At 43.5% G+C, this 14,759-nt stretch overlaps 1 protein-coding gene across 3 annotated transcripts in view; it reads right to left on the reverse strand.

The window, feature by feature from the left end:
- The window catches only part of LOC108942528 (fibronectin type III domain-containing protein 5), a 32,263-nt gene extending 19,075 nt beyond the window's left edge, over positions 1-13,188 (reverse strand). For all 3 annotated transcript variants that reach the window (XM_018765938.2, XM_018765939.2, XM_018765940.2), the window contains exons 1-3: positions 12,765-13,188; positions 2,984-3,099; positions 222-420 (exon numbers count right to left, since the gene is read on the reverse strand). In XM_018765938.2, the coding sequence (XP_018621454.1) occupies positions 222-420; positions 2,984-3,099; positions 12,765-12,825 (376 nt within the window). In that variant the 5' untranslated portion in view covers positions 12,826-13,188. The remainder of the gene's footprint in view (positions 1-221; positions 421-2,983; positions 3,100-12,764) is intronic.
- Between the last annotated feature and the right edge of the window lie 1,571 nt (positions 13,189-14,759).

The raw sequence follows: 14,759 nt of genomic DNA on the forward strand, positions 1-14,759 counted from the left end.
TGCCTCTCAAGGATTTATTAAAATGATTTAGTTGGACAGTTGGCCATTGCATCGTTATTACCAGTGTAAATCTCCAGAATGTTGCTCTCTGAAACATCCAGGACTCCAGATTTTGAGCACTAGAGCTGAGCATCTGCTGGTGTTGCTAGCAGCTGTAAGGGACGTTGGACATGAAGGACGTAGGTGCTGCTGGAAATGTAAACTTTTAGGCGAAGCTATACCTGGACTTTTAGATGCCAGCTTCTCTGCCTCCCTCGGTGTGCGGAAGAGGACAGGCTCGCTGGGGGGGCTGGTGCCACGCATGCTGATGGACTGCACATGGACTATGTACTCCGTGTCCTCCTCCAAGTCCCACAGCGCACAGGAGCGAGTGGTGGTGTTCACTTCCTGAATGAAGCGCAACATCCTCACGTCCTTCTTCTGGTACCGATGACATGGACAGGACGCGATTCTCAGGAAGGAGCTACAGTCACAGTTTTACATAAAGTCACACACACACACACACACACACACACACACACACACACACACACAGGCTAGGCAAAGCTCTTTCATACTGTCTGAGCCAATTTGTGCCATTTAAGGTGGCACTTTTAATTTTCCTTTACCTTTTAGCTGATTTCCTTATCTCCTTAAAGACACTGGTTGAGAGTGGTTGGTATTTTAATGGATATGCTGTGCTATATCCAAAATTGTTGCAAAACCAACAGAGTTCCTTTAATGGTATTGGTTCCCCTGGGTTGGCTCTATGTATAAAAACAGCACTGTAAATATTACATCACACCCCTTCCAGGGTATACCCCCCTCAGCCTTATACCCAGTGATTCTGGGGCAGGACCCAGACCCCCATGATCCTGCTCAGGACAAGCGGTTAATGAAAATGGGTGGGTGGATGAATGAAAATTTAAGATCACATTGTCTTTAATGAACAACTCAGCATTCATTAAACAATATATATATATATATATATATTTTTTCACAACTGCACTTATTGAGTATTGTATTTACCTGAATCACTACAGTAAAAATCACCCTGCTGTCTAAATGAGTAAATCACTGTAAGGTACTGTGGAGAAAAGTGTTAGCTGAATGAAGGAAAAAATAACACATTTGCAAATATGAAAGTGTAAATGAGTGTTTGAGAGAATAAACTATGAATGAAACACATTTTAAGGGGGCGCAGTGGCGCAGTGGGTTGGACTGGGTCCTGCTCTCCGGGGGGTCTAGGGTTTGAGTCCTACTTGGGGTGCCTTGCGATGGACTGGCGTCCCGTCCTGGGTGTGTCCCCTCCCCCTCCAGCCTTACGCTCTATGTTGCCGGATAGGCTCCGGTTCCTTGCGACCTCGTATGGGACAAGCGGTTCAGAAAATGTGTGCGTGTGTGAGAAACACATTTTAATTTGTTTTAAAAATACTGAAATGTGTATGTCAGGTGTTACGTGGTTGGGAAGATTCAGAGTTAAGGCAAACTTCAAAAGACATGTTTTGTATAACACTATTTTCAAGAATTTCAAGAAAATAAAGCTAAGTGGATGGTTTAGTCAGGGGCTGCTGCACTACGTCATGTCTGCAAAGAATAAATTATACCTCAAAAAAGAGCTACATTTCTATAAACAGTGCAAATATGACACAAATGGACCAGTCCTGTCTGGGGGTCTCTGAATGTGCTGCTGGGTGATATCACAATTTGAAAATAATGACTGTGATATTGTTAAAAAATAACAGCACAGACAGAACATAATGGAGGTGAAGGGACTTCACCAACATATGCAACACAAATAAACAAGCATACACACACAGAAAGCCACACACTCATTCACACTTACAAAATTCCTATACACTTTAGCAGTGGTGTGAACGTGTGTGACAGCGACTAATGGCTCTGTGCTCCACCAGGCCATAGTTACACCTCAGGCTGTTGCAGACTGTGCTTGTGTGCTGAATAAGGAGCGAACAGCAGCAGGCACTTGAAAGCCCATACGACATACCTCTTCCCTGACACCAGCACCTCCATAACACTGTGTATTCTTACGTGTGTGTGTGTGTGTGTGTGTGTGTGTGTGTGTGTGTGTGTATTCCATGGCCTTGGCTTCATGGAGACTAAAGGGGAACTCTATCCTTGTGCTCTGTGAAGAATTCCCACGGCTGCAGCGCAAACATGGAGTACATATTTTTTGTGGACTGTTGCACAGCAGAAAAATAACAGCAAAAACAGGACCCATTGTGTGATGAATGTTCCTTGTTTCAGTAAATGTACTGTGGTAACATTGCATTCATGTGCAATGCAAATAAGGAACCCCATAACTATACATTCTATAACAGCATACATTATTTCATTTAAAGAATCCAGACTTCTTTCATTTATTTCAATCCGCCATTAAGTGGTCAGTGGAGCCACTATTTCAAATTGTATTTTTACATATCATTCAAACTCGCTATCTGTAAGCAAATCATTCAACTGCAATTTTAATTGTATTTTATTGCTTAATTAGCTAACTATACAATATGTAGTCAGTTACTGGTCTTGCTGTTGTCATTTTTACATTTATTTATTCTGCTGGTGCTTTTCTCCAAAGTGACTAATATCGTTAAGCTACAATTTACCCATTTATACAGCAGGGTAATTTTTGCTTTATCAGTTCAGGGCAAATACCCTGATCAAGGGCATGGTAAGAGGAGATGGGATTTGAACCTACAGCCTCCATGTCCGAAGGGAGTGGCTCTAATAACTACAATTAGCATGTGTCTGGCATCAGTTTTCACATAGCTGCATGAAACCATTTGTATGTCTGAATTATAAAAAGACAAAGTTATTATTGGCTGAGAATAAAAAGAGGGTATTTTTTAGTTGGGTTTAGTCATCCTCAGTCTCACTGTGTTCCATCACTGGAAGATACCAGTCTGAACTCGGTCATAAAGGAATGTATTTCTCTCATGTGGACAGGATCCCAGTGATGAGGGACAGGAGCAATGTGGCCTCCTACCTGCTGGGTGATGGCGAAGCCGATGACCGGGTCACCCTCAAGAATGTCCCACGTGACCACAGCCGAGTTGACCTTCAGCGCCCGGATCGTCACGTTGAGGGGGGCTGACAGGCCGTCTGGAAGCACACAGGCAAGATGGAGGGAGGGAATGTAAACCAGCCCTTGCATTGGTTCACTGTGCTCATGGTCGCGTGTATATGTGTGTGCACCCCTGCATGCTTGGACTGCTGTAAAACCCCACTCAAGAGAACAAGGTCTCGTAAATAGGGTGAGCAATCACCTGTTCCTGATGCGATAACAACAATAGTGTTATTATAATATCACATATATCCCCAGCTCATTTACATAGTCCATCTGATTCCACTATACCTCTGTATGACAATACCAGGGGCAACTTGGCTGTGTGTCAAGTGTGAAGTGGCTCGATGCACTCTGATGCTCCTCTTCCCAGAATATGACAGGTTGCAAGTTCATTAAATATGTACACATTTGCACACATGCACACATATAGGAGTTTATTTTTATTTTTCTTCTTAAACCAGGACACAAAATATTTTTAAAATGGAGATATGAAGCAGATGTTTTCTTTTACAGATTTCTCAATGAAATATATTTTATTGTTATAGATTATACAGGACCTTCTTTTTATAAATACAGCGTCATGCTAACTACAGGAGATGGATGCATTGGACCCAACTGCAGGTGATTTGTTCAACAAACCAGTAAGGAACAGGTAGAGGCGTAGTCCAGAACAGGCAGGAAGTCGTCGAGGGGCAAATGTCATTCAAGGGAGAAAACCAGAGACGGGGTCCAGGGAACAGAGCCAAGGGTCGAAAGCCAGAGAAATGGATCAGGGATGCACAGGGACACGGAATCCAGGAAAACAAGGAGAAGAGGTCGTGGATTTGTTGTCACTGATGCTGCGGTGGCTCAAAATGAGGTTCCGTGAACAGGTGCGTTGGAGCAGTCCCTTTATACTCTGTTTCCCCGATTCACTGCAGGTACAGTTGTCTGGCACAAGGTTGTGCGCGTGACATACAGTATGGTGATGACCAAAGTTATTGACTTTTTCTGCTGGAAGAAATAGCATTTAATCAATCTTATAATTTAGCTGAATTTTGGAATGTCTGGATACCTGTTTGGATACTCACAGACAGCAGTACATGAACAGGCCTGTGACTTCCTCAAACATTCTCCCCGTTTTGTGTGTGTGGTGTGATTCTATTAAATCAGGGAGACAGACATAAACAACGTGTGTGGGATTTGTGTGTGGGACAGACAAGCACACAAACAAACAAACAGGCTATGCTGTGTAGTAAAGACCAGGTGCAGAGGCTGAATTTTTCTCGGTCGTGAGCCATTAGCAAGCTAGCTGAGCGAAGCCATTGACTTCGGTCTAAAGTGTCGTGGCAGACAGTGCAGACCTTTGAAAAGCAGAACAGCTCATTGTAAAGTATCTTTTTGTTTACAATGATAATTACCATGAGAGAAAAAAATAACATGTAGAAATGTGCAGGAATTCAGCATCAGCCCATTAACTCACCTAGCCATGTCCCTGAGTGAAATACATTAAAATACAGAACAGTATAGTACAATGGAGTACGATACATTATTTAGCTGACACTTTTCTTCAAAGCAACTTAGAGTGTTAAGCTACTTACAAATATTTAATTAAAAGCGTTTTCTAACAAAAGAAAGTCTTGTAGTGAAGGGTTTGTACTCAACCAGCCGTCATTTCTGTGTCGATGCCTGAGGTAAGAATGTGTGTCGGCGCCATGTGACATGCAGGAAGCTGTTCACTGGCGCCTATTAAAAGATTGCAGTGATGGAATTGCTGATGGCAGAATAAACAGCATCATTAGCGTCACCTTGTACTGCAGTAATGACTATCTGCCATTTAATTTCCTCCGGTGTCTCTCAGGCCTCCTGAGATTCATTAAAGAGGAGAACAAAGTAGTGTGCTCTTCCGTGAAGAAACCTCTTCGTTTGGACACTTAGTGTCCTCAGTTAATTAGCACTGGGGGTAATTAGCATTGCTGTAGCTGCAAGAGGGTGGGGTTAACGCTTTCTCAGCATCCCCACTGTGGCTATCATTGCTGTTCATGGACCAGTTTCAATGCCACTGTACGCATTGCATGATCCTTTGTCAGATCACACTGTGGTGCTCCCATTTCTCCACTTTTTTCAGAAATCCATTTTATCTCCCACTGCCTACCAACCAGCAAAATACTCTCAGCATTCTGTTACTTGGAACCCTGTACCAAGTGGATATGACACCGTGGGTTATATGATGGGTATTGTTCCCTTCCAGCGGTAATTAAATACAAAACAACAGCTACAAACCGCAGAGAAAAAAGGTCCTTCAGCACAACATGAACTGCACAGAAACACCAGACCAGCACAATGCAACAATGATTTTCTCTCCAGAAAAGAGCAGAGTAGTCAAACTCGAAGCAGAGCCCGTACCCTGACCTTCAGGGAGCCCTGACCAGGTGCAGCTGTCAATCTAGGAAAGAGTGCATGTCCTAGACTGCAGGCAACAGTTATAGTGAAGTATAGCGTGAAGAGAAAATTAATATAAAAATGAACACACTTTTCACGTGTGAGTCATGTTACCATTTTATGCTAATTAATCTTCTCTTAATTTATGGATTTCTCATTATGTTGCTTACACTAATTTACCGATTTCTGTAGCTGGGTAATTTTTACTGTATCAGTTCAGGGTAAATACCCATCATTGATCAAGGACACAACAAGAGGAGAAAATTCAATGGCAACAGCTCTAACCACTGTGCCACCTTCGGGCTCCAGCTACTTTGATTTTTGTTCTTTCACAAAAATTGGTAACAGTTGCAGATACTTTGTAAAAAAAAAAAAAAAAAATTGAAGTCATGAAAAATTGGGCAGTGGCAGTTTTGAACAGTACGTGCCAGTAACCGCACTGATCAGGGAATCCGTGGACGGGACTACATGATATAACACCCCAGCTGGAGTAGAGGTGAACAATTTAGCTGGGAAGCAGGAGCAAATTAAGTTCACGCCACTTTAGTTGGATCATGGCCCCCTGAGGTAAACTACTAATTAAACAGAACATGCCTGCTTACGTGCCCTTGCCTGATACAGAGCTCAACAGTATCAATGAGATTAGATCTGTTCAACCGAGAAATTAAGAGGCTCCTAGGAACTGTTATGACTTTTTTGAAGCAATGGCTTTCTCTAAACTAAAAAATCACCAGAAAAATGTCTTGGGTTAGTAACAGGGCCAAGGAAAAAGACAAGGAGGTGACTCGTGACAATCATCCGGACAACCACTTAGATCACAATGTATGAGGGTTTGGAGGAGCAAGTTTTCAAAATTAAGAATGTTGAGTTTCAGCTTAATGTTTTCTTTTTCCCCATCAATAGCCCTGCTCTTGTATCTCTCAGAAAGTCACAACTGAAAGTACTACTGTAAAATAGTAGGTGTGATAATTGAGTTCACTGAGTGGGAAAAACACAATTAAACTGCAAAAATAAGACCAGAAACTAAATTGTGTGTTTTCTTACATACTTAATAACAACAACCCTACTTATCTGCATTTGTTCATTTAGCTGAAACTTTTCTCCAAAATGACTTACAATGTTAAGATACCTGTTTAAGGGTAATTTTACTGGACTAATTCAGGGTAAGTACCTTACTCAAGGGTACTACAGCAGTAGGCAAAATTTGAACTGGAAAGTTTCGGACTGAAATCCATCCACTCTAACCACTATATTATCAGTCTGTGGCACGCTGAGGCGGCCAGGGTTCGGGTTCAGCTGAGCATGTTGGCTCTCCTCCTCCGTCTCTCTCCCTCACTGCCGGACACAGGGGAAGAAATAAGGTGTGTAATTAGCCCCAGCTGTGATGGCTTCGTCGCCCTCTCTACCTCCTTGCCCGGCCGCCTTGGCGTGCCACACAGCCATCAGAAGTTATTAACTTGAAAATAAATAAAAGTATAGGCATCAAACAAAACTGTCTTTATGTCCCACACAAACTTTGGCAGAAATACATATGCTGCAGATACAGGTATGGCGAACTACTACAACTGTCTCCTGTTTGGCCTTCCAGCCTTTTCCATCCAACCTCTCCAGCTGATACAGAATGAGTTGTTTCACCAGCAGAAGCATTCCCATGTGTCCCCTGTTCACGTCTCTCTCCTTTGGTGTCCTATAGCTGCTTGGATCAAATTCAAGTCTCTGGTTGCACTCTACAAAACCCCCAACAGATCTGCTCCCCAATATCTACAAGACATGGTCACTTGCTACACTCCAACCAGACTGCTATGTTCTAGCACCTCTGGGCTGCTTGGTGGTGTCACGCACAAGGTCCAAAATCGAAAGCACAAAGGTTTTCAGTTCTGGGTTCGATGTGGTGGAATGATCTACATTGAGAGATTCTTGATCACATTCTATGACCTCCATCAGAGTTTCTGAATCCCTCAAAACATCTGACAACAGTAACTGAATTTCTGTATTATGAATTACTGGGTTGGAAACTCATCAATAACAGCTCATTTGACATGAGTGGAAATCCGGACCCATTCTGAAGCAGGACCCATGTGGCGTAAGGTAGGGCACACACTGCATGTCCATCACAGGGAGCTTTCTACAAACCCATTATCTTATCTTATCTTATCTTGAGTTTCCTAGAGGGTGCGCCCAAAGTTTTGCCTTTCCCAGGCCTTGCATTCACTAGTCTCTGATGCATCACTGACAGATTGAGTACCTGAAGCCCCAACATGCATTGCAAGTGCATCGTGAATGACTCTCTGCCTCTCTGGCGATAGCATCCCCCATCCACTAGCTGTCAAGGTTGGGATGCAGTGGAGGACACACACTGCTGAGCATGCACCTCACGCACTCTGGTGCCAGTTAAGCAACACCTAGCCAAGTCTCCACTATAAGTTTCCTTCACTGATGACAGCACCTGCTGTAAAGTAAATGGAGCTTTCTTGCAGGATACCACAGTACACAACATGTAAAGTGGTATCCATGTTGCCTGAGATATGAGCCAATGACAGAAAGCCACCCAGCAGTTCTGCTCTGTTAACATGAAGTTGCATCCCAGCTGCAGAAAGATTTAAGGAAACACCAGATGTGTGGTGAAGAATAAATACTAAAAACTTGGAATGTACCGGAAAAAGACCCAGAATGTTATATATTTTACATTACTCACCCTAACCCAAACCCTAACCAGCCATCCGATGGGACTCCAAGACAGTTGCCACAGATGTTAACATTCAGTATTCAAACTCCTTTCTGAACTCTACACAACAAACTTTCCTGTTAAGATCAGAAAACAAGAACAAAAAAATGCATAATGGTAAAGTGACATTTCCCTTCAGCAGTAATTGTTTGCTTTGTTCTTCACATATCATCTGAAGCCACTTGCCCCATACAGGGCTGCAGGGAGCCAGAGCCTAATCTGGTAACACAGGGTGCAAGGCTGGAGGGTGAGGGGAAACACTAGGATGGGACGCCAGTCCATCACAAGGCACCCCAAGTGGGACTTGAACCCCCGACCCACCAGAAAGCAGGACCTGGTCCAACCCACTGCACCACTACGCCCCCTTTCCTTGTTTTTCTAGTTTTGCTATTTCTTCAGTAAAACACAGAACTCCTGCCAAATGTTCTCTGCCGGACTGGGATGAGAGAGATTGCTCTTCTGTGTTGCTGAGCTGTCGCAGGAGGCGCTCTCACACAGCTGGTGGAAGTCTGGCTCCCACACAGTGAACATCACAACAAGAGCAGTCAGGGGCACAGTGTTTTAGTTTATTATTCTGTTCTTTACTGTATTGTGCTATGCTGCACACATCAAAGGCAAGAAAGAGTACAGTTTGATTCTACAGCAGTTGACATTCTCCTAAAGAACAAGAATACACATCAGTTCCTTTTTTTAAAACACTTTAAACTTAGCAGAGTAAGGTGCCTTGGTGTCAGTTGAAATAATTTACAAAGACAGATAGACAAACAAAGGAACGAGCATACAGGCAGGCAGATAGATACATAGATAGATAGATAGATAGATAGATGAACCAGTGAACAAACAATTTGTCACTTTGTCTGTGGTTCTGTGCATGTCAGCTTAAAATTTATTGAATGGAGCCACAAATTACTTTGCTGTTTAGTGCAGACCTTTACATTAAGTAAACTTAAACTGTACAATAGAAGTACAAATTGTTTACAAACTGAAATTGTTTGTTTACAAACATCTCTGTTAACCCCCTGTTCCCATCGCTGTCCCTTAGCTGCTGAAATGCCACTTTGTGGTGGAAGAAGTCCTTTCCACGGCCCTTATTTCTGAGGCACACAGAGCTCAGTGTGTAAACCCCACTCTCCAGCTAATCCCTTTTTAACCCAAAACAGCCGACAGGCTTCAAGTTCCATTTAGAGAGCTGACCTGTTCTAATTAGAGCTCTAAACCCAGCGCCTGGAAGTGGGACGTCGCACTGGGATCTCATCAGAGTGTTGTGTCCTTCACAGCTACACATCATGGACCCCATCATGAAAACCACACATGAACACATCCTATGAACATGCAGCATATATGACTGTGTGGGTGTGTGTGCATGTGTGTGAGCATGAGTGTCTTCTCATTGAGCAGCAACCCAGCCAGAGTATGTTCTGCCTTACACCCTCTGACTCTCCCATTGAGGTAGCGGAGATACAGATGCTGCTTCTGCCTACTGTTCTTTCAGAAACTGAATTCCAACAAAACCCAGGTGGGACCAATTCTGACTCTGACTCTATACTCATGAGTGTGTTTGCACTGCTGGTCCCTATTGCTGCCCCCATCCTGCCCTCCATTTCCCGCCAAACACTCGTTATCCACTCCAAACGTGATAACATAATGGCAGAGGGATGTTAAATGTGAACATCAGACTGTGCAACAAAGGGCCGGAAAATGAAAAGCAAAGGGGCTCTCAGAATTTTTGGGCCTCTGATGGGGGTCTGAGGTGTGTGCTGTTACTTACCCCTAGCAGGACCAATTCCTGCTAAGAGTATTGATCAAAGCTGCAAGAACCTGTTAAAAATTACAGGTATTTCTTATGACTGTAAATCAATGTAATGCAAATCATTGTATGATTAAGTGCCTGAAAATGTATTTTACAGAACTAATAAATAAAATAACATTGCATCAGATACCTTTCTAAAGCATTCTCCATAAATGTGCAGGCACTGCTGTGAGGCTCTGTCTTTCATGAGACATTCAGGAGCCGCACTTGTTTTAAAGCCACAGCTCTAATGAGAGTGACCACTGCATACTGCACACTCCAGCGGGTCCAAAGAGCTGAGAACGGGCCAGAGCACTAAGCTCTTTGACTTCTCACAGGTTGTTAACCATTCAAAGCTTCACTGGTGGCCCGTGCTTTGTAAATATTCTTGAAACTGAAAAGCTGACACTTCACTGGTATTTCTCAACGTATCAGGGAAATATCAAAGCTGCACATAATGGATCATTTCCAAACATGCTAAACATTGGCTCTATAAATTTTTCTTAACTGTAAAGAGTTTATTACAATAGGAGATAAATGCATATACATATATATACTGTATATGCACATATACATGCATTTATGTATAAGTGGGATATATATATATATATATATATATATATATATCCATCTCACCCCCACATGGGATGGTATGTGTGTCTTCTTGAAGCTTGGGTCTTCTTCTGGAGAAAGACTTCAGATGTTGTTTCCTGGAATCTGCTGAAGCCATTCTCCCAGTTTGGGAGTCACATCCCCAAGTGCTTCTTCAGTCCTTGGTACTTCTCAATCTTCTCATGCTCCTTCTTTCTGATATTGCTGTCATTTGGGATTGCTACATTTATCACAATTGCTCTCTCCTCCTCCTTGTCGACCATCACTATGTCTGGTTGGTTAGTCAGCAACTGCTTGTCAGTCTGGAACTTGAAGTCCCACAGGACCTTGACTCTGCTGTTTTCATCAACCTTTGGTGGTGTCTCCCATTTTGACCTGGAGACGTCTAGTCCATATTCTGCACAGATGTTCCTATACACTATCCTGGCCACTTGGTTATACTGCTCAGTGTTTTCTTGAATCTTACACCCTGCTACTATGTGCTGGACTGTTTCAGGGGCATCTTTGCACAACCTGCACCTTGGGTCCTGCCTGCTATGGCAGACTCCGGCCTCTATGGATCAATCCATACAATCCCATCCACAAAATTCACTGTGCCTTATTAGTAAAGCATAGCTTACTGCCAAATTCCTTAGAAATGAATAACAGGGCTCTATTTTTATGTTATCACTCCATCTGCATGTTTTATCATGTATGTGTCACTGCATATCTATTGGCATTTTTAGTTAATCTACACCTGCAGGTAAGTGAGTATTAATTTGAATAACAAATTTCAAAGGAAAAGTAAATAGTTTTTAATACAGATTTATGGAATTATTACGAAAAAATAAGCTGTTCCAACTCAAATGTTTTCTCCTGCTAATAAGATTGTTGCTTGAAATTATGGTTGGGTTCCAACTGTGTTTTTAAAACCATTATTTTTGTGAATATGCTTCTTACTGATTCATGATTTTAAAACAAATATAGCAAAAGATACAGTGGTCCCCATACATATTGTATTAACAAAGTGCTGAATAAACATGTTATGATTATGGAAGGTGGGGAAAATGCATAATGAACAATACCAAGCAGTTCTTTAATGCAACACCAACTTCTAAAGCAACACTTATTTGCGGCTCTTGGAATTATGAATCTTTGAATAATAATAATACTAATAATAATAATAATAATAATAACAATAATAATCTCCTTCGGGTCTTCGAATGATCTATTACCAATATTGAACAAAATGTAAAAAAAACTTAGTCGATTAAATTTTAATTAAATAATAGGGTGCAATGAGAAAACGCTGTAATTCGCATGGTTTCTTTTCGTTCGCAAAGGTTACTAGAGAGTTTAGGAAAATTATGTCAGTCCACCTCCTTGAGGAAGAGCCACAGAACGGCCTTAGTAAAGCGGGCAAAAAATCTACAATGCATAAATAACACTTGTCTCACAAGCTGCCTGTAAGACTTTGCTCCTCTCGTCTGTTTTTCTGGTGCGGTCCTTTAAAATGAAACACAGCTGCGTGACTGACGATATTTCTTTTTCACACACCGAGGTCGTAGATCGAGCACCTGCGAAGGTCAACAGTTCTGCGCACCAGAAGACATTCATAAACTCACTTATAAACTCAGCCATAAACTCTGGTTTTTTGTGTCTCTCCTCTGGCCCTGTCACACAAACACACAGCCGCAGCGGCCCGTCGGAGGCGCCGAGACGGGGACGCGCATCTACCTGTTTCACGCACCGGCTGCCTGTCAGCATCAGCGCGGTCCGGTTCGCTCAATCAACGTCCGCTCCTCACGTCACGGTTATCGATATTTAACACATATTCCACAGTTATGAAGTTTCTCCCTGTGGTGCTCATGATGAAAGCAGCGGTACATACATGAAGGCAGGCAGGAAAAACGCCAAAGACGCCATTGGAAGGAACGGTGGGTTTCACTGTAACTGTGGTAACACACACAGACACACGCGCGCGCGCTTATGCCTATGCACAGTGCATTGCCGGTTAAGCGCGCGAGAGCTGATCATTATGGATCATTTATGTAGATGCTTCACGCGCCCAGCACAGCCTTTCTTCGCAATACGATACACGTGCAGCATATCCTGCTAACATACCCGCTGGGGCTCAGCGTCCCTTTTCAAAGGCAGGAGCGATGCAGACTTACCAGCGCGAACCCGGGACACGCAGAGGGCGCTGAGCACAAGCAGCGCGGCTGTCTTCTCCATGCTTCGCGCGCTGTTCACATGCCGTCCACAGGACGCGTAGTCCCATTGACTCGCAGCGGCGTCTGCGCCCACCTCCCCCGCGCCACACTCACTTACTGAGTCTTTACGTCAGTCCCCCCCGATCCGGTGGGGCGATCCGTCACGTCCCGCCCTCGACCGCCGCTCCGTCTCAGTCGGCAGAGCTGCGGCAAAGACGCATTTCCCCTTCAGCACCGCGGACAGTGCACCGGGCGCCACGCGCTCGCTACTCCGCGGATGGCGGGTGCCGAGAGAGTCTCGCGGCAGACCGCAGCCTATTGCGAAAGCCCGGTTGCCTCCGACCAGCGCCCCACCCCCTTCCCTAGCCCGTACCCCAGTCGGCTGAAGGAGGCGCTCTGGACTGCGGAGGGAAACGCGGGTTTTCTGCTCCAGCTGGAACAGGGCGGTCAACTGTCTTACGACGTCTCGTTATACGTTGTTTCGCACATACGTCGCTCCTTTTTTAGCTGCACATCTCGCAATAGAACTGCTTTCCAGAAAAAAAACAATGCTTTTATGCTTTAATTTTAAAAAATATACTTACGAGTACATTTGTCAGGTTTAAAATGTCACTTTTGCGTGATATATAAAAGTGATATTTTCACTTCTTTAGTCTGAATTATTGAGAGCCGCTTAAGAGCGCCGTCTCCTAAATGAATAAACGTAAATCTATATATAAATATATATAATGTAAATATAAATTTATATATAAATAGATATAGATACAGGGGTGCGGTGGCGCAGTGGCGCAGTGGGTTGGACCACGGTCCTGCTCTCCAGTGGGTCTGGGGTTCAAGTCCCGCTTGGGGTGCTTTGCGACGGATTGGCGTCCCGTCCTGGGTGTGTCCCCTCCTCCTCCGGCCTTGCGCCCTGTGTTACCGGGTAGGCTCCGGTTCCCCGTGACCCCGTATGGGACGAGCGGTTCTGAAAATGTGTGTGTGTGTGTGTGTGTGTAGATATAGATACCAAGGTATACTCAAAGATACATACATCATACAATGACATACTGTACAATATTTCACTCATCAGAGCTTGGCCAACAAAGTAATATTTGTGCAAGAACAGGGTCATAAAGGGTCATACCCTCTCCTGGACGCTGACGGTCAGTTGCCGCCACCACAGGAGCAGTGTGGAGTGTAGTTGTAGAAAGAGCCTTATTCTTATTGAGACAGCCTGACATGTTTCATTTAAATGTTTCATGACTTTAACAGAGGAGAGAAAACCCTTTGTGCAATTACTTTTTTATGTTCACATAAATCATTTCTCTCTCATACCATATACACAGGGAAACTGACTGTGTTTAATTCATTCAGACACATTATATTTACCGTGTGTTTAAATTAAATTAACGCATCTCAGTGGACTCACACACACCGTCAGAAAAAAGCTTGCCCCACGTAGAGTCACAGAAAACCAGAGCCTAACCCAGCAACACCTGAGCATAAGGGGACACACCCAGGATGGGATACCACTCTGTCACAAGGCACCCCAAGCAGGACTCAAACCCCAGTAGCTAGGCAGACTCTGAGTTTACATTTATCCATTTTTAGGTGACTCTTTTCTTCAAAGTGACTTACAATGTTAAGGTCATGATTTTTACAGTCACTTACCCATTTACACAGCTGGGTAGTTTTACTGGAGCAATTCAGGGTAAGTACCTTGTTCAAGGATACTACAGCTAGAGATGGGGATCAAACCTGTAACTTCTCAGTCTAAAGGCAGTAGCCCTAACCACTACACTACCAGCTGTCAAGTGATTAAACCTGTACACATGTGCTTCTCTGTATTTACCTTTACATATTTTTCGCAGAGTAAAGGATTGTAGTATAAAGCTGTTAGAAATGTATGTCAATCTTAATTTTTCTTGTGTGAATGACATTCTGATGGGTGATTATAAATGTCCATCCAGTTCAACC

Source organism: Scleropages formosus, chromosome 23, assembly GCF_900964775.1.
Source record: "Scleropages formosus chromosome 23, fSclFor1.1, whole genome shotgun sequence".
In the NCBI taxonomy this organism is placed as follows: domain Eukaryota; kingdom Metazoa; phylum Chordata; class Actinopteri; order Osteoglossiformes; family Osteoglossidae; genus Scleropages; species Scleropages formosus.